At 45.4% G+C, this 19,795-nt stretch overlaps 1 protein-coding gene across 1 annotated transcript in view; it reads left to right on the forward strand.

The window, feature by feature from the left end:
• Positions 1-19,795, forward strand: part of LOC8040606 (calpain-C) — a 112,195-nt gene that overhangs the window by 75,731 nt on the left and 16,669 nt on the right. Inside the window, exons 5-10 of the mRNA XM_029993694.4 lie at positions 6,836-7,022; positions 12,438-12,512; positions 15,007-15,098; positions 17,127-17,204; positions 18,409-18,581; positions 19,597-19,715. Coding sequence (XP_029849554.1) covers positions 6,836-7,022; positions 12,438-12,512; positions 15,007-15,098; positions 17,127-17,204; positions 18,409-18,581; positions 19,597-19,715 — 724 coding nt within the window. The remainder of the gene's footprint in view (positions 1-6,835; positions 7,023-12,437; positions 12,513-15,006; positions 15,099-17,126; positions 17,205-18,408; positions 18,582-19,596; positions 19,716-19,795) is intronic.

Consider the following 19,795-nt stretch of genomic DNA (forward strand, 5'->3'; position numbering starts at 1 on the left):
TAAATATTACACTAAAGCAAATAAGTGTTTTTAAATACTCGTGAAAGCAGACTTACAAATTCGGATTGCAAATTGGGGTATTTATAATATCAATCGGAGAACTTTTATCTTTCTCGCGTCTATCATCATCAAATTTTTATGTGGCGCGCGCGCACTGACATGGCTACCAGTATCATTCGTTCGAACCGCGCTGAGTCACACGAAATGTCGACGCCTCAGGCAGTTATCGTGCAGAGCCGCCACCGAGGCACCAGCTGCAGCTGGGCCCAGTGCTTATGCTGCATGGGACTCGCCGCCGGCATTGTGGGCACATTGTCCTATATTTCACACGCTGTCTACCTCTACCCATCGTGCGAGAGCCCCAACTGCTGGGACTTCACAAGCGCCCTATACAGCTCACTCAACTACACCACCAGTCCATGTGATAACTTCTACCATTTCGTCTGCGACGGCTGGAAAGCGAGCAAATCCGCCGAAGCGTTCGTCTTTTCCGACCTCCAAGTTAGGGTCGCCAGCGCTGCTGTGAACGGTCTGCTTCGCTTGGGAAAAGCGCCAATGCTGCGACAGACGGCTGTTCAGAAGTCGTCAGTCATGTTGAAGACCTGCCTCCAGGTTCTTGAGGGAGGCGTAGACAACTCGGAGAACCTCAAGAGCTTCCTGAAGTCCGTTCACCTCCTGGATCCCAGATCAGAAACGGCAGACATCCTTGACGTTGTGATAGACCTGGGCCTCAATTGGAATGTCCCCATATTCTTCCAGATTACCATCGAACCCGACTACATGATGAACGGCCGTCAGACTCTCTACTTGGTCCGCAATCACTGCCTCATGAACTGGTTCTTGCGGAGAAGTCGGTTGAGCGGGACAACACTAAAGAACTACATCTTGGCTTGTTCAGAGTTTATCGGTCGAAACGTAAACCCCGAAACCTTGATCTTGTTCGAAAACTATCTCATGTCGACGCTGGGAGCCACCGGTGACTCGTCACGAGTCACGGAGACCATCGAGATGTCGGGCCTTGAGAGCCGAACTCCAGGAATCATGTCTTCAGACTGGCTAGACGTGCTCAACAGACACCTTCCAGATCCAGCTCAACTGCTGGTGACTGACACGATCAAAGTCACAGACACCATGTATCTCCGCAGCGTCAGCGAGGTCATTCTTGACGACCGCCGAAAGCGGAATGGTGTCCTGCTGACGTACGTGGCATGGATGGTAGTCCACTACCTAGGGCCGTTCACGTCCTTGGCCCTGGTCAGACGGGCTTTTGCCGACATCGCGGATGCCAAGAGTCACGTCTTCAGTCGCTGCTTCGAAGAAGTCAACTCGCTCATGCCATACGCGTTCGGTCAACCGTTCGCGCTGCAATCGGTTCCTCCTAATGATCGCGAAGAGGTCTTCCACATGGTGCAGCAGGTGAAGTCCTCCTTGAAAGAGTCCTTTCTTCAAAGCAAGTGGATGGACAACGCCACACTCAAAATAGCGCTGCTCAAGCTCCACTCGATGAAGACAATCATCGCCTATCCGGACTTTGTCCTGGGAGGATTGGACGAGTTCTACGCGTTTATGCCAGACGCTGGTCTTGTATTTTTGGAGTCCAGACTGAAGTCCTGGTTTGTGACCATGAGGTCTCGAAAAGATGACCTCTGGAAGCGGCGAGACGCCGGGTACGACTTCAGGCTCACGGATGTAAATGCCTTCTATCATCCGATCTCCAACATGATGATCATCCCCGCCGGTATCATCAACAGTCCGTTCTTCCACGCTAGGTGTTTAAAAAATTTATAATTTTATTACAACTCATTCTTTTCCTTAAAATAACGCTAGGGTGGCCTAAAAAACAAAAATCAACCGAACAATCAATATACAACTGTTCCTACTTGAAAGCATATGTATTAGTTATTAATGGAAACCAGACATCTGTGTCAAGGGCAGTCCCTATTTAAGCTCGATTAATTTTTGTGCCCAAGTATTTTTATCTCCAGTCAAAAATAAGGAGTTGAGTCAAAATCGCGATTGCGTCTTGAAGTAGCGCAGTATGAAAATTATATTTTTAGGTTACTAAATATATTCTGGCACGCAGCATATTTCAACAATCATTTATGTAATGTAATAAACAGGTACCTATGTTAGCACTTGAGGCCATCATCTTATAGATCCGACAGACAACTTCTGACATTGAATTCAAAGCTATGGGTATCCGTGAGCCTGTGACTTTTAAGCGCCTATCAAAGATGTGCACGCACGATCTTTACTTCCTTTGAAATGCCAAAACTTTGTACCCGCGCTTGCACCTCTACAATTTTAAGAAACCCACGGCCCAGCGTGTGGTCTCCAGACCTCAGCACACGCGCGTGTTTTCGGCTTCCAAAAACGAGCAAAGCACGCGCCACATACACGAACCTAGAAACTTAGAAGATGACGCCTCCCGGAAACTCCCTTTTAGGACGGTCTATACACCATTCCAACATTTACGAGTCCTAATCCCAGCGTGCGATCTCCTCAGCCCAACACGCGCATGTTCGTTGCTTCGCAAAGCGAGCAAATCACGAGCTATGTGCACGAACACCAAAAATAAAACCGTCCAGAAGCAAGCAAAGGCAACTGGCCGCCACCATACCTCTGCTTGTGCGGACAAGCCCGTGCAATGTCAAGTTTGCCAAAGCTATGTTCACGCGCAAGCTGTACGTGCTTGCACTCAATGGGGCACCAGTCGGGGCTAGAGTGCCTCAATGACTGTCTCCTTAGGGTGATGCCATCGTTTGTAGTACCCGATGCCGACAGCACGCGCTCACAGGGAAAATATAAAGAAATCGCAGGAAACAAAATGTCGCCTTAACACAGTCAGCGCCATGAGCGCGTGCAGGGACACGCTCTTTCACGCGCTTCAGAACAAAAAATAAAAATAAACGTTCGAAACAAAATGGCCAGATGTCATCACCCCAAGCAGAGCGCACATGAAGGCACCCTAGTCGGGGCGCCATGCATGCAATTGTCTATAAACCATTCAAGAAAAGAGTTCCAGGCCGCTGTCATTCTCAGCGTTCGTGTGTGTGGTAGTGCTTTGCTTGCTTTCCGAAGCGGTGAATACGCGCGTATGAGCCTCCTGCGTTGCCCAGAGGGTGCTGCGAAAAGAGACTTGTTAGGACTTGTTTTGGGTAGTACAAATTTTAGCGTCTCAAACTGTCACGCATGCAGAAGCGTGCCTGCTCTGGTGCGCAGCGCGAGATCACGATAAAAATACAAAGAAACAACAAAAATTCGAACGCCGTCAAAGCTAAGACGCTAAGAGCGTGAGCCAAGAGATGCCGTTTCACGCGCTCCAAAGTAGACATGAAAAATAAAAATAAAATGAAAGCGTCGCGACACGAGTGTTCTGACGTCACCACCAAGAGACAAGAGACGCGTGCCCTAGCGGTGGTGTCATGAACTTGGCCCTTTCGATTGTCTTGCAACGTTGAGTCCGGTCGATTTCTGGCGTTTAAAGGTGTTTTTTCGTTCTTCAGCACCACACGGAATTAATAAAGCTCCACCAACGTGCCATAAGCAGTGCGAGGCTCAATCAGGTGAGCTTGTACTACCCAAAATGAGTGCGCTGCCGTTTGTTCAAAGCTTCAGCGCAGGAGGCCTATTCGGTGGGTTTGTAATGATTAGAAAGGTGTATCGGCTAAACGCGCTGCTTACAAGGAGGCCCGCGCGAGGTGTAGGCACTGCGCGCGCAGAGGGACCAGATTTGTGTAAAGTGGGGTGCCTTCGCATGCGGCCGGCTAATAGCAGCTCCGCCGCAGCTGCGTGACGTGAGGACCACGTGCTGGTGTATATAGTAAGGGAAACGGGTGCACACCTTGTGCTAAGTGAGGTTTGTGCCGTACCAAACTGAAAGCAGTAACGACACCAGTACATTAGTTTCCCACATTACTTTGTTTTCTTTATCGCGATTCGAGTTAATGAGAACCACACACCAAAGGAGGATAAGTATAATCAGTCCACCATTATCCTTGCCAACTCCGATAGGTTCCCGATCAGCATCAACTTCGGTGGCCTGGGTCACGTGATCGCCCATGAAATAGTCCACGGCTTCGACGTCGACAGCAGTCGCAGAGACGTCCGCGGCGAGGTCCACGACTGGTGGTCGCCGGAGACCAGGAGCCAGTACGAACAGCGCGTGCGCTGCCTCAAGAGGTCCTATGCTGAGTTCAACAGCGATTTGCACGACCAGGCCTCGGCCATATCGGAGGACATCGCCGACTCGGTTGGGCTTGCTCAAGCCCATAAGGCTTACCGGGCCTTGGACAGGGGAAATCTGGCAACCGAAACGACGCTGCTGAAGAACTTCACGCCGGACCAGGCATTTTACGTGATGAGTTGCTTTAAATGGTGCTCCAATCGAAAGGCCATCGGCAAGGGATACTCCGCTGACGAGTTACGCTGTAATATACCGCTCAAGAACATCCCAGACTTTGCGAGGGCGTTTGGTTGCCGCCGGAACGATCCGATGAACCCTGCACACAAGTGCAAGTTCTGGTGACCAAATTTGTTCTTCAAAACACTAACCTTTGTATTTACCAAGTTGAAATGTGCCTTTCGCTATTGACATTCCCGTATTTTGTACATTGATGATGCCGCTCCGCTGTTATTTTCTTTTTGTGGTCTTCCCAGCAATCTCTGAAAACATTTTTTGATTAAGTGAGTTTTAGTAGCTGATAGGTGTCATTTGCTGTCTGCCATTGTTTATCACACTGTCGGATGGAACCTTTTGTTGGTTACAGGCTTCCAAGTGGGTGCTCCGCTTCGCCTGCGAACTCTTTGCCGTTGATAGCGCTTCATCACACGTGCAGCGAAAGCTTGGCGGAAGGCAGTGACCGCAATCTAGAGGCGGAGCATCGACTTGCTCTTAACTTGTCACCGATTATAGTCACAGCGAAATCTGACTCATCGTCTGCTAAGAGCGACAGTCTTAGGAATGTGAAGTGCACGCAGCAGCAGCGTTGTGGAGGCTCTTTACTTACTGTACGCGCTCAATAGCTGCTGAGATAGCTACATGACCATTAACTACCGCTAAAAGCTGGAGTTCATTGATTACCACAGCTGAGTCTCCTGCTGCGGAGCGCGTGCTGGTGGCCATAACTTCAATAACGATTTGGTAACTTCATTTCCCATCATTCGGAACTATGAACTCGCTCTTACAGCCTTTGAGGCAGTTCATAATAAGGTCAAATGAAGTGTAACGTACAAAGATTAGGATGCAAGATAGAGCATGGTTTCGGAGATCGTGTGGCAATTACCAATCTATGATCAAATAATTTGTATACTGTGCGGTCTTACTACTTTGTGTTTTCTTTTCTTTTAGTTGGTGACATTAGAAAACTTCCGGTTACCCCGGTGTAGTACCGGGTACGTGGTTGTCTCGACTGCGCATGTGCGCAGCAACCATCTTTTACCGGGCAACTGGCAAGTGCTACCACCGTCGCTCGAGGATATTACAGTCGTTGTAATGTGACGAAGGACAGCACCTTATTATTCTTTGTGTGTATAATATATGACAGTGAAATTCAAAAACCTGCACTCAACTGTGGGTCCTAAAAAAAAAAAAAACGCTTTCCGATTGTAGTTTGGACGATCAATGCCTCGTTCACCTTTTTCAAGGTAAGTCCTTTTTGGCCCATGAGGAGCAGGTTATCTTGTTAGTCTAGTCATCTTTGTTTCCACCGGCCTAACGAACCACTGAAGGACATAACGCGGTACTGTATCGGTATGAAGAGTGCAAGCTCTTCCGGGAGCTACGACAGCAAGTGGTATGATAGCAATTGAAGTAAAGAGAAAAATGTGACTTCCACTACTTTGCATTTATGCGTGTAGCTCGGACGGTAATTTACTCCTGTTTCTTGGGGACACCGGGAACTTGTCAGGATTCTATAAAACTCAGATCTGGTCACAAGTGCATACTTAACCTGATCGGGATCCAGTGTAACGCTCTAATAGTTTCGCGCGGTGTTTCCCGCTTCCAGATCGAGCGACTCTTATTTCGACAAAAAAGTAACGTTTCCATGTCAGCTTTCTCTATTGTGTGTGTGTAGTGTCAGGTGAGCCGATTATTTATATATTTTGGCCGCCTTTCAGAACCACCTCTGCTTTTCTTAGATGTAAGTACGGCATGGTGCCGCTTTTACACATATTTAATTCGCGATTCGTTCATCAAAGTGCTAGGAAGTGCTTTAAGTACTACTTCGGGGAGGTATAGAATAATTGTGCTTTACTTGAAGTACATTTATTGAGTATGTACTGTACTTGTACTTTACTTAAAGTATTTTTTCTAGTACTTTGTCTCTGAGGTACACTCCCCAAATTTGGTTTTGTCAAATTTATATCACAAAATGATGGCTTGTCAACTCTGAAGTGTCTTGACTTTATCCAATGTTTGCCACCATTTAAAAAAATAACTGATGCACCCCCAATTATTCTGGGGGACACTGAAAAAAAGAACAGGATAAAGAAGCGGAAGTGCATTATGAAAGATTGTGTTAAGAAGTATTTGAATTTTACTTTGAAAGTACATTGTATTTATAGCACTTTACTTCAAGTACACTGCGCTCGGAGTACTCATAATTTTACTTGAATTACACAACCTATCATTCACTTTGTACTTTACCTCAAGCTCTTTTTAGATGTACTTTACCTAACACTGCTTCTTCGACGTCATTATTGGCGAACGCCGCAGTCTTGATTGCTAGGACGCTTCAATAAGAAGCTCGGAACTCACCGCGTCCTGCGTTTTCAGTGACCATAGTAACACTGCGATTACTTTACTCAAAGACGGCCGTCTATACTGTTCCAGGTTGTACGGCTCGTACGAGGCACTCAAGTACGGCAGCAGCCTGGACGGACTAGCGGACCTGACCGGCGGCGTCACCGAGACCCTGAGCATACGTCAGGACCCCAGCAGCTGCGCGCGCACCTTGGCGGGCTCCTTGCTGGCGCGGACAACCCTGGTCACTGCCCTGGTCCAGCAGCAGCACACGCAGGTACGTATTACAATGAGATACGTGAGGGGATATGATATATGATAAGAGACAGTAAGGCATGAACAGTAAGATACGTGAGAGGGAACAGCCCGTCGGTGCTTATTTGGGGCACGTACTGTCGAGACCGGTTATAACGAAATAGCGGTTACAGCGAAGTGATCACGATTTCCCATTCCCGTCTGCAGCTCGTTATTACGAAGTAGGTTATAACAAAATAGCGGCTACAGCGAATCGATCACGATTTCCCATTCCCGTTTGCACTTCGTTATAACCGAAGTCGGTTATAACGAAATAGCGGGTATAGCGAAGTGATTTCCGATTCCCGTTGACATCGTTATAACCGATCTCGACATTATACCCGCCAGTCATTAAGGACATTTTAGTCCAAACTGGGGCTGAAACTGGAACTTTATGCGGCATTGGCGCACCACATACACCATACAAAAGTCACGGAGTTTCTCTGCAGACATGATGACAGAATTCTCTACGGACAAGCCTCACGCATGTTCGAATTAAGCGGGTTTGCTTCACACATGCCTATACTTTGTTTCAGCTTCGGTCCAGACGCAGCCAAAGCTACAAGCGCGAGCTCCGGGCTTTCAGCATCCCTGCCAAGCACGCGCGCTCGTGCAGTGCAAGCACTGTTCTGGGCCACATGCTCGCGCTTGTAGCATCGGCTGCGTCTGGACCGAAGCTGAAACGAAGTATATAATATGTCTGCGGACACGTTACCCATGTGCCAGGACCGTCATACAAGAAAAGTACACTCAAACAAAAACACATAAAAGACAGTGTCCGCACTCCGTCTTTTCTATAATATATCAGCAGTGTAACCACGGCTTTAAGGACGTTACATAGTCCAACTTAGGGCTGGAACTGTCACTTTAGGTTCCAGTCTCTTTACTCTGTAACAAGTCGAGAGGTAATTGGGATTGTGGAGACGGCAGTCATAGTAAAAAAAAAATGAAGTGTTGTTTACATTGTTCGCTTCTGTACGGGAAGCTACGGCCCTGTTAGGGTGTCTGAGACGTCAGGAGAGTACGTGAACATGGCCCTTCGCACGTAAGGTTTTGGCGATGCGTAATAAAATGTTCCATCATCTTTTTAGAACTCTCTTTTTAAGTCTTTTGCATCTGGCAGTTTTGCCATAAAAAAGTGTCTTCGCAGAAGAATTTCTAAAAACTCTTCTGGGAAGGATCTTTTCATAAGAGTTCGGAGAAGTGGTCTTTTGAGAAGAAGACGTCTTCTCAGGAGACTTCTGAGAGGTTTGAGATACAGTACCATTCGTTCCCACGTTCAGCGTTACTGGAGTCGAAAAGTTATATAACCTGACAATTGACAAGAAAACCACGTGATCTTCTTGTCACGGCGGTTTTCGATGACGAAATAAGCGAATGCTGAGCGCACGTTCGTCTGCTTCTTGCATATGAGAACGCCAAGCTCTTATTGGCTGATCGAAAAAAAAAATATAGAGGGTAGGCATCAAGGCATCTAGCATCGAGGTCTACCCACTATCCTTTCAATCAAAGCCAATCAAAGCTTGGCGTGGTTTTGACGTGATCGCAACTCCTGCGCAAGAGGCAGACGATTTGCTCTCCGAAAACCAGCTAAATATCAATCGTGGTCCACGGCGCTTGCTTGCCGCCCGGCCTACTTAGTCCGTTTGCAACTTTTCTTTCGTCTATGTTTCTAAGCCTTCTGACGTTACACCTTGATGTTTCGGTCGCTAGCGGAAATAGTTGAATGCGTGGCTTAAATGTAAACTGTAGTGGCCACCTCTTTCGAGCTAACTCTACTTAAAGATACTCCCGAGGCGGATGTGTGAAAACAGCTAGTGTACATATTCCCATACTTGTGAGCAAGTTAGAAATAAGTTGCCCCTAATGTCTTTTTACCTGGCATTTTATATAAGCTATAGTCTCTAAACATACACATGCGTGAACATGCCTAGAAAGCACTCTTAACGACTGTGATTTACGACAGTCTAGAAAATGTCTATGAATCTACTTGCTCAAATACCACTCAGGAGTTCACTCTATGCACAGTCTATGGCCTACACTCTAAGAAATGATTGCGCGTCTACTTACACGCAAAAAACTCGAAGAGCCAATCTATATGGTCTACGAAATCAGCTCAGCGAAGGAGGAGGCGGAACATCTGTTTAGACCTCCAAATTAAGTATTCGCTGTCACATTACGCAATACAAGCATGACGCTTTGTATTGCGTAATGCCACAGCGCAGACTTCATTTTTAGGTCTAAACGAATGTTTCGCTTCATCATTCGCTGAGCTGATTTCGTAGATAGCAGAGATTGGCTCATTGAGTGTTTTGCGGCTAAGTAGACGCGCAGGCATTGCTTAGAGGGCATGACAAGTCTATGACAAGTTACAACCTGCCGTTTCGCATGCTGGCGTCATGTTGAATGTCACATCGCAGACTTTATTTTTATAGTTTAGATATAATTTGGGACTCTCATTTGTCTAGCTCTCTTTATAGGGGCAGCGATTAGCTTTTAAGTGTTGTGCAGAAAAATTGACTCGCGCGAATTTTCTAAAATGAGGGTGCTTGGGAAATCTCGTGGAAGAGAAAACGTTTCGACCTAGAAAATAAACTGCATGGGAATTTGAGTACAGCATATGCATTACCGCAGAAATAACCTAGGCTTCGCCGAACGCTCATTTTCCGCCCAAAGTTAGCGCTAGAGATCACAACCAGATTCCAACGTTTCAGCCCGATCCGAGATCTTGTTCAAACGTTATAAGTGATTTTCTTAAAATCACTTAAAACGTATAACTAAAACAAAGTAGCAAACCGGGACAAAATACCCCAGGTTAACTTCTTTGTCTTCCTTTCTGCCCTTTCTTCTTCTTCAATGGGAAAATGGCGGCCGACGGAGTTTTCGAATACATTACACTCTCAGAAAAAAAGGTGTATTATTACACCCCATGTCCCATATAATACACCCCAAAACTTCAATTCGACGTACAGCGCCCCTTAATCGAACAGGCGGCCCCAAAGTTTACGGGGGGCTTGATAGCCGTGTGGTACAACTTATTAAGATAGCTAATGTACGTATTATTGACTATAAAAAATACTATCGGAGTTTTCTTGGCCGTACTGCAAAAGCTCCGTGTTTTCTTTCTTTAATCTTTGATACGTACTTTAGCAACTTAATAAGTTATATCGCACCGTTATCAAGCCCCTCGTAAAATTTGGGGCCGTCTGTTCGACTATAGGGCGCTGTACGTCGAAATAAAGTTTTGGGGTGTATTATATGGAACAAAAGGGTGTACGGTGATACCCTTTTTTTTAGAGTGTAGGCACTATGGCACCAAAAACCGAGAACGGGCAAAAATGGCCTCCATTTTCCCATTGAAATTTTCAGAAAATCACTTATAACTTTTAAATAAGGTGCCCATTTGGGCTGAATCCTTGGCATCTGGTTGTGACCTCTAGCGCTACCTTTGGGCGGAGAATGAGCGTTCGGCGATGCTTAGTTTATTTGTGCGGTTTTTACGAAGACCTAAATCTTCGTAAAACGCAGGTCATTTCGTTCACACGCAAAACCCTTCCTATTTGTATTTATTACTGTCTAGACACTTCTGTGTGGGATCTTGACGTTATGCTAGATGGAAAGCTGAACTTCAACAGTCATGTTGGAATGATCCTGTCAGCCTCTTTTGAAGTATTGAGCGTACAGAAGCCTTATTTTGCCCAAATTATACTTTGCTTCAATTGTCCGGAACAACCTTAGTGCCCTGCTGCAGCAACGTTAGAGCGTGTCCAAAACCGATTTGTTCGTACGTTTCACGCTGGACAAGACCTGTCCCAGCCCTACTCATATGTGAATGCGCTCAATCGCTTAGGATTGATGGAGTTAAAAACAAGACGCGGCAGATGTGATATCATATTTTTGTTCAAGTGTCTGCATGGGTATTATGACTGCCTTTTTATTGTGCCTTGCATCAATCTAAATGTGCCTGTTAGGCATTTTCGCAACAACCGCACGTTTGCCGTTAATCCCATGCATTGTTTCTCTCTTGTAGTTCGCATGCAGAGCTATTTTAGTCATCTTGCTACGCGCCTTGAATTTTTTAATGATGACATCACATCATTTAAGAAAAGCGTTGACAATCTGATTTAGTGCGTTGTCGCCGGGTCGGTTTCTGGATATATTTGCTTCGTCGCTTTCACCTGTGCAATGTCACCTGGTTCTCTACCGTCCTAGGCTTCTGGCCGTTGGTAGGCACTGAAAATAAATAAATAAATAAATAATGACCTTGATGCTCAAATGGACAAACGAGACTTGAAGAAGTCTTGGATTTGAGCGCTTCTAAATCCCGCACTTCGATACATGCGCATTCAAAAGGTGCAATGTACTGAAGCAACCGAACATAATGTGAAAATATTGAAACGCAGAAACGTACAAACAGAAAAATGTGTATTATAACAGAGAAACGTACGGTAAAGGTAATGCATCCCCGAAATCTCAAATTCCATATTAACGTATAGAGCTAGCGCTTGCGATAAGATGCCAAATGGTCGAAATGCATCTTTACATTTTTGAAAATACATTTTTTTTTTGTGTTCAATGGGAGAATGGCGCCTGTTTTGGGAAACAAACGCTACGCCTGCCCGCACGTGTTGGTGGGTGCCTCCGGCAGTCATTTTGATAGCGAAAATATTCGAACGTGCGTTTCCCTTTCGATTAGAATAAAGCTAAGTTCCGAAACTCTCGCATTTAGTCCCTTCCGCGAGCGCTTTATTCGGGCGGTGCATGAACTTTCGACGATATGAGGCAAAACCACAACAAAAAATAGCTTGCTTTTTACTGCCGACTTCCTGAAGTTTGCCAGAGGTTTCATGTTTAATACATGAGGACGCTTCCGCATCCGGATTAAAAACGTAGTCTGGTTTCTTAGAAGCGTTTCTGTCCGCTGCAATATACACTCAAATTGTTTTGCTTTTTTTATCTTTAAATATTTTGCTACGCAAGCAGGACACACTAAAGAAAGGAAGAAAGATTCTCGACAAACCTGGCAGAGTTTGGTTTCTTTTAAGGTTTTAGTTCTGAGTGGATAGCAAAGTTTTGCTAAACCTCAGCGAAATGTCATCTACCGATATAAGCTTTCAGTGTCTGAGCTCTTTTTTCAAAATATATTTGAGAAGTTCAACTTAGTTCTTGATTAGTCGGAATTATTTTGTAATCAAAACCCAAACGAAAACTTTAAAAGTAAATAATGTAGTTTTGTTTGTGTTTAAACTTAAAACGCCATTGAACGCTATATCCTTTTTGGTTTAACTCTGAGATGACGAGCGGAGCTGTGAATTGAAAAATTAATTTGTTTGAGTCTTGTCATTTGAAAAATACTTCTTTGAAAAATTAACATGCCTCTTTCGTATTTTTGTTTCAGTCGAGGACGTCGCCAGAGAAGATGGCTAACGGAATTTCACTAGGCACCAATTACAGGATATTGTCTTTTCAGAAGGTGGGTATTTCATTTGGCTACGACATTTCAATACCCTGACAATTAGTGGCCAACATATTTTTTTGTCTAACTTGGGCTACTAGCTGTATTTTATGTTGAGATTGGGGAACACAATTTGAACGGTGACTTAATGTATATTTCCATGTGCTTTAATAACTGTTCAGTTTCTTACCCATATATTGTGTCGTAAAATACCGTTATTAGTGTGCTTTTGTCAAGCTTTAGTTTTCATAATTACACACATATAGGCTTAATTACGAAAAAAAAAAAGCAAGAGAGACATAACAAATAATACAGACGACACAAGCTTGTGTCCTGTGTCACCGACACGCTCAACCGTCCAGACTGGTTCAGGCAGAAATTGTTTAACCCATTTGATTGCATAATAAACTGCCTGGCTTTTGCCTTTACGGGTAGAATCGAAGGGCTTCGTAAATAAAACAATTCTTACCCTTCTTGATGGGGGTAGGAAATTAATATGTACAATATGTGACTAAATATATCTAATATATGAATTAATCTAAGCTACCTCAATACCAAGACAAAAAAAAAAAAAAAGAGGAAGCACTATATTCTTTTCCGTTAGCGTGACACACACGTAAGATTCTAGAAAGTGTAAGTTCAGGCTGCTATCTTTAGTCGATGACAGGTTAAGAACTCATTAGGTACTTGGCTTCGAGCGCGAGCTTTCGGCCTTCGACAGCACTTTGCCGCACTCTGAGCCAAAACCCGGAGGAGGGCAAGGAGCACGTAATCGAATTAACCTGTCCCCGACTATACTTTCGGGTAGAGCTCGTCACCGCATCTCTCATTTGCGTGTGAGTAGCGCTCGATAAAATTCATACAATCCTGATTGTGATTACGCCTAATGCCGCATGTCTCACATGACGTTTAGTATTGCGCAAGAGTGACGCTCACCCCTACTCCCGATTAGGACGATAAGATAGGACGATAAGAATGAAATGTGAGTAGCGCCCATTTTTGCGAGAAAAAACAAAACACGCACATACACCATGTAAATAAGAGTACTGCTGTATAGGCAATAAGAAAACTAGTACAGTAATCAATACGCCTTTTCAGCGTGGCGTCTAAAAAGATTGCATAAGACAGGCAATGGCAGCCCTCCAAAGGAGATTCTTGAAACGGTCTGCACCAGGGGTTTCAGACTCATTCGGTTGTTGGGGCCAGATAACCCATGCCGGAAAGGTCGAAGGCCAACGTCGGTTGGTTAGGAAGCGGGGAGGGGGCGCATTATGTGTTAGGGCAATAAATAAAAACAGCAGTGGTTATCGCGTTGCAAAGTAGCCGAGTTTCTCAGCGGCGCAGTTTTAACTTTGATCCCTCGATGTGACTACTTTGGGCCCATCTCTGGTGTGATTACAATATGTAAAAGGCCACCGCACCGCTAACGTGCTGACATTAAAAAAAAAAGAAAGAAAAAAGAGCAAGCACACTGTCGCTGCCATGCCGCTGAATTCTCTCTTAAATGAATCGAATTCAACATGTTTTGAAAAAAAAAATATATATATATATATACCTTTGTACGACATTTCTGGTTTGCCTGGCGATCTTTATATCACCATTTTAAGAATTTCATTTTTTTTTTGCGTTTAAATAGTATTAATTGACTGCCAGAAATCGGAGGTTATAGCTTTATCTTTGGAGGTTGCTTCTGTTGAGCTGCCTTGGTGCGGCCTGCGCCCTTGTAGCCTAGTAAATTGTCGTGCATATGAGAGTAACATGAGTAACATGGGACTGGGGGTTTTTCTCAGTAGCTGAATCTTGAGGGCCGCGTCCCAGCGAGTCGCGGGCCGCATGCAGCCTCTGGGCCGCGTGTTTGAAACCCCTAGTCTACACTGTACTCGTTTTCATCTCAAGAAAAAGGGAAGTTCTGCGCATTGTTCATGCGCCGCGCGAAGTGGTTCTTACACAATTCGGTGGTCGGACGAAGAAGCGATGCTTTTGGTGTTTGAAATGTGTATGTTTTGGTAAGATAACACATATACAATCTAAATTGCATCTACATATACCTTAATACTGTACATAAAGAGAGAAATTAGTAATGCTCCGCGAGGCGCCGGACTTTTTTTAACTAAGGTTCTTAAGGTAAAACGAGCATAGAGTCACTAAAGAAGCCACGCTTGAGAGTATCGATACGCCAGTCATCTTGGTACTATCATTGTTGTCAGTTATCTATGTAAAGCTTTAACTACAATGGCAGGAAAAGCTTTTTTTTTTTTTTTGTCTTTTAGAAATGTTAAAACGGATTGCGATAAAGCAACGCGATAGCGCCTGAGCTCTCGGTAAACCGCAGTTCCGAATCTTATAGCGATCTTCACTTGTGCCGCCTGTAGACCAAATACCGAAATAACGGCACTCACGAAAAAAAATGGGAATAGAGTGTGGATACTCTAAGCATAACTTATTTAATCAGTCTATATCGGGCTGCTCGCTGTACTCGAACTTAACGTGCTCGCGGTGAAATCTCTCGAAGGTGACCACTGCAGGAGGCGAACAGGTGCAGTTGCTGAAACTTCGAAACCCCGTCGGCGTCGGGTCGGACTACATCGGCAGCTGGTCGCTCGAGTAAGTTGAAACTCACTCGCGCACGTCAGCGTCCGTAGTTGCGTATCACTCTACGAAATATCGAACGTCTACTTTCCCGACTTCGGACAGCCCATCGTGGCAATCCACGGAGCCAGCTCGGCGAATGAGTTGAACCTAATCTTAGACTCCAAAAAGTCGGCCATTTGCACGGGGACACCGAGTATGACGTATCAAATGCTCTTTTTTGTTTAATGTTTAGCCATATTATCAGCCTTGTCGTTGCCCGAGCTCGCTTCGTTGGTTGCAGCGAGTGGTTCTCCCACGTGCTTTAAGGGGAAACCAGGCACTCCAGATTTTCTGGGGTACGTTGGCTATTGTCACGGACAGCTTAAGAAACACTGGGCGTGGCTTTTTATGTTAATTCACGCTTCTCGTTTCCTGATTGGTTCTCCGGCGTTCTTATCGGCTAATGCCGCAATCTCATTGGCTGCGAAGCGATAATGAGATGCTCGGAACTCGTCACGCATTGCGTTTCTACAGCTGTCAGTGACTATGCGGAGCGCAAGTTCGTGTGCTTCTTGCGCAGGAGTTGCGGTGACGTCAGAACAACGCCAAGCCCTTATTGGCTGATCGAAAAAAATATTGGGGGTAGACTGTAATAAGGTGGAGAACTGGGCCAGTTGGTTGAAGTTATACATGATGGGGAAAACAGCTCAGAAAATACGGACTACGAAGAGGAAAACACACACACACAGCCTTGTCCTGTCGTGTGTGTTCCTCTTTGTAGTCCGTGTTTTCTGAGCTGTTTTCCCCATCATGTATTGGGGTAGAACTCGAGTAACCTAGCATGGCGGTCAACCCACTCCTTTCAATCGAAGCTATTCAGAGCTCGGCGTCGTAATGATGGCACCGCAACTCCGGCGCAGGAAGCAGACGACTTGCTGTCCGCATAGACCAACGTTATTAGATTAGCTCAGTTACGGAACTGCTCATAGACGCTGCATGCACGAGCAGTACCCCCGCTCACTCACCACGACTCGCCTCCCGTCGTTCGACGCGCCGGACGGCTGCTTTGGTAACTGCAATGCATTCTATGCGACACGTGCGTTTCGAAGCGCAGCGTCTAGATGGCGTTCCACCGTACTCTATGAAACACACAGTTCGTAAACGAAAACCTAGATGGCGGTACGAACGACGGGAGCCGGACTGAAGTGAGTGAGGGGGTACCCCCTTCCGCGGGAGTTCCACAACTGAGGTAATCTAGTAACGCTGGCATATACTAGCTCAACTCTCTGACGTCATGCCATTGCGGTGATGGTGCTATCGGTACTGCGCGTGCGCCGACGCTTCCCTGATTCGGTTTCTGCGGGCGCGCAGTGCTGGTCTGGGCAAGTGCGAGTTTGGTTTTTAAGCAGTGTGTTGGGTGTATATCAGTGCTTAGACTCGCCAAGCGTTTGTTAGCATTCGAGCAGGGTACGACCTAATCGGGCGATGTAAGATGGAGTTCTAGTATATCGTTTTCAAAGGCCCGCTATCGCTACGGGCGCGCGCTTCAGAACATGCATCCAAGTGGCAGCGTGAGTTCCCGCTACAAATAGCGTGGTCCGAAAACACGATCTACTAAAACTTTCCAATGACGAAGAGTTTACGCTTGCTGACATTGCGTAGATGTAAAAAAAAAAAAAAAGTCTCTGGCGTTAGTATTAACATAAACCACCCAGTTTGGTTTCACGCATGAACGTATTCGAATACCCAGGTGCTCGTAGAGGCAGCGTCTTCTCAGCGGATTTTGAAATTCCTAATAATAATAATAAAAAAAAAAACGTTTTCTTGTGCTTGGTAATGTGTCGCCATCCCGGATGGTGTAAATAGTCAAAATATCTGTTATTTTCTTGATAACCTTTCTAACATTTAAATTTAAGTGTGCTTGAACTTTTAAAATGCCTGCTCGTGGCTGGCAGTATGTTAAATATTATAAAAGTGAGAATCACAATTGATAGGCGATCGTGTGTACTCCATAACTGTGCCATATACGGTCATTTTTTTGTCTTTGTTTTTACTTTCCAGTTCTTTGGAATGGGACAAGGTGCCGCCCGAAGAACAAGAAAGGCTCAACTACAAGAGCACGTCAGAGGGAGAGTTTTGGTAAGTCGCACTGGCACGGTCACCAAACGCCATTTACTGTTATCGAGAACACATCGATATTAGCTTCTAGTGCACAACACTCTCAAGACTGATGCTGATGTAAACTTCGTTTCACTTTAAAGGCCCCTTCATACAGGCGCGTTTGCTTACGTTGTTGTTACGTTACGTCATGTATCACCGGGACATCCGTGAATAAAATGTCCCGTGGAAAGTTGGTTCATAAACTGTTTGCCATGCTTCGTACCAAGTACACATGTCCCAGTGACTCTCGTTGTAAGCAGGCGTAAGCTCACGTAACGTAACGTAGCGTAACGAAGAAGCGCCATGACGATTAGGTTTTAGCGCTGCGTGATTTACTTCAATGGATTGTAGCGTAAACTGCGGTTGGAACCTAAAGTAAACAGAAGTATAGTGTAGTGAGGTTTGTTGTAGTGACGCATTATACACAACAACGACATTCGTTGTTGCTTGATAGTATGGGATGCATTCTTATCATTCCACATCTCTCGATTTTCGCTATTTGAAAAAGAAAATACGAAGTAAATATAAGCAAGGACTTTTTAACATATCGATAAACAAATACTGGACTAATAATTTGATTATTCTGATTTTATCTCTTGCATTCAAGATATTCGACTAGAAAGTCTGAGTTGATAAAACCAAAGAGTGTTATAATGTTATAAAGTGCAGCGTTTTGCCAGCCTTTGCTCTCCACAGCTGGGTTTGTTGCTTCACTTGTTCAGGGACTTTACACTGTTGTTGTGTCCGCAAAGATAGTACTTTGAATAGCCCATATTTATTGCGCCTATTTCTACCCAAAATGAAGGGGTAGGTTTAACGCGCCGCAGTTTGGAGCACGTGGAGCGGAAGCTCGCCCTGCAGAACCCTGGGATCCTGGGCTCGATACCCACCGTTTCGATCTGGATGAGCATCGTGCCGGCATGCGCTCGTGTACCACTACTGAGATGTACACGTTAAAGACTCCAGGGTAGCAATTGTACTGTACTAACTAAATGCATTCACAGTACAGACACCAGACGCCAATCGAGGCTGACTAGCCTCCCGCTGTCTAAACAAAGACACAACGAAATAGCCGTCTGAAATGAACACCCTAAACCATCGCCGTAGCAAGAAGCAGACTTTTCGAAAGAATTGTCTCCGAGGCAGAATGAAACGTGCTCGCTCTGTCGGCGACTGCCCACAGGATGTCGTACCAGGACTTCATGAAGACCTTCACGTCCCTCGAAGTGGTCCACCTGGACAGCGAGACGAGTCGGGACGAAGTCACACTCAGGGAAAAGGTGCCATGGCAGATGAAAGTCTGGAAAGGAAACTGGCAACGAGGGGTCACGGCCGGAGGCTGTCGCAACCACACCGGTAAGCCCTTCGGCAGGAATGGCCGATGAATGACACTATACTTGATTAGACTAACGCGATAAAGTTACTTACAGTCATTAGGAAACCTAATTTGATCTAAGTTAAAACGTAACGTCCTAGATGTTTCAGAGTGTCAGGATGACTTTCGCTAAGTTACTTGCCATCTCCAGGGTGCTAGGCATCTCAGAGAAGCATCTGCTACCACTTTAAGGTTTCGAAGATAGTTCTTTCTATAGACATTGAGAGCGTAATAAACACAACGCATACTAATTTTCGAGACCGTAACAATTGCGACATTAGAAGATAAGAAAGCCGAAGAGCCCCGGTTCGACTATCTTCGTTGTTTGTTTGTGCTAGCCTAACCTAGCATGGCTTTCAAGAAACGGAGGGCGTGGTTTAATACTTTCGCGCTCCTTGCTTCGGTGACTCGTTCTTCAACGTCCTTGTTGACTTATGCCACACTCCCAGTGGCTGCGAAATGATAATATGATTCCCAGGAATCACCACGCTCTGCATTTTTTAAACCCTCAGTAACCAGAGCGCGCTTAACCCTAACAAAAGTTGATCTCACCTTTCGGGAAATGAGTTTCGATTAGTGCGAACTCGGCAACGAAAGCTAAAGCTAGCGTTTTTTGCGAAGGTGAGTTTGATAAACTTTACTTAAGTTTGGAGTGCAGCAAAAGCTGCCGGTGCAAGGCCTTGAACGGCTCTGACTCTGCGCGACGCGCTGTGCGGTGGGAGGGGCACCAAGGGTTAGAGCGTGCGCTTGTAGCGTTACCCGCGTGATAAGATAACGCTGTAGATTCCTCAAAATTTACGTGACGCGTCTGCTTGTGAGAACCTCCCAACCACCCGTAAGAAAATTCGCATTAAAAAGGGGACATGCCCAATCTAATTTTCGCTGTGCTACTTGAGGTAGAGTAGCCACATCCGAGTTTAGTACTGGCACAGTTTTAGCTTTGTGCGTAAAGCGGTTTCTATCTGTTGATGTTGCAGGTTTTTTCTTTCTTTTCAGATACGTTTCACATAAATCCTCAGTTCCAGCTGATACTGTCTGAAAGTGAGGAAGTTGTCATCTCTTTAAGTCAGGACGCAGTTATCGAGCCAAAAGTCATGGGATTCACAATCTACCAGGTAATACTGCACGTACCAACCACTGACAGTTTGCGTACATCTTCCGGTGCCTTTAGTCAAAAGAAATTGGTATTGCGCAC

Source organism: Ixodes scapularis, unplaced genomic scaffold, assembly GCF_016920785.2.
Source record: "Ixodes scapularis isolate PalLabHiFi unplaced genomic scaffold, ASM1692078v2 PGA_scaffold11__112_contigs__length_91849675, whole genome shotgun sequence".
Taxonomy (NCBI): Eukaryota; Metazoa; Arthropoda; class Arachnida; order Ixodida; family Ixodidae; genus Ixodes; species Ixodes scapularis.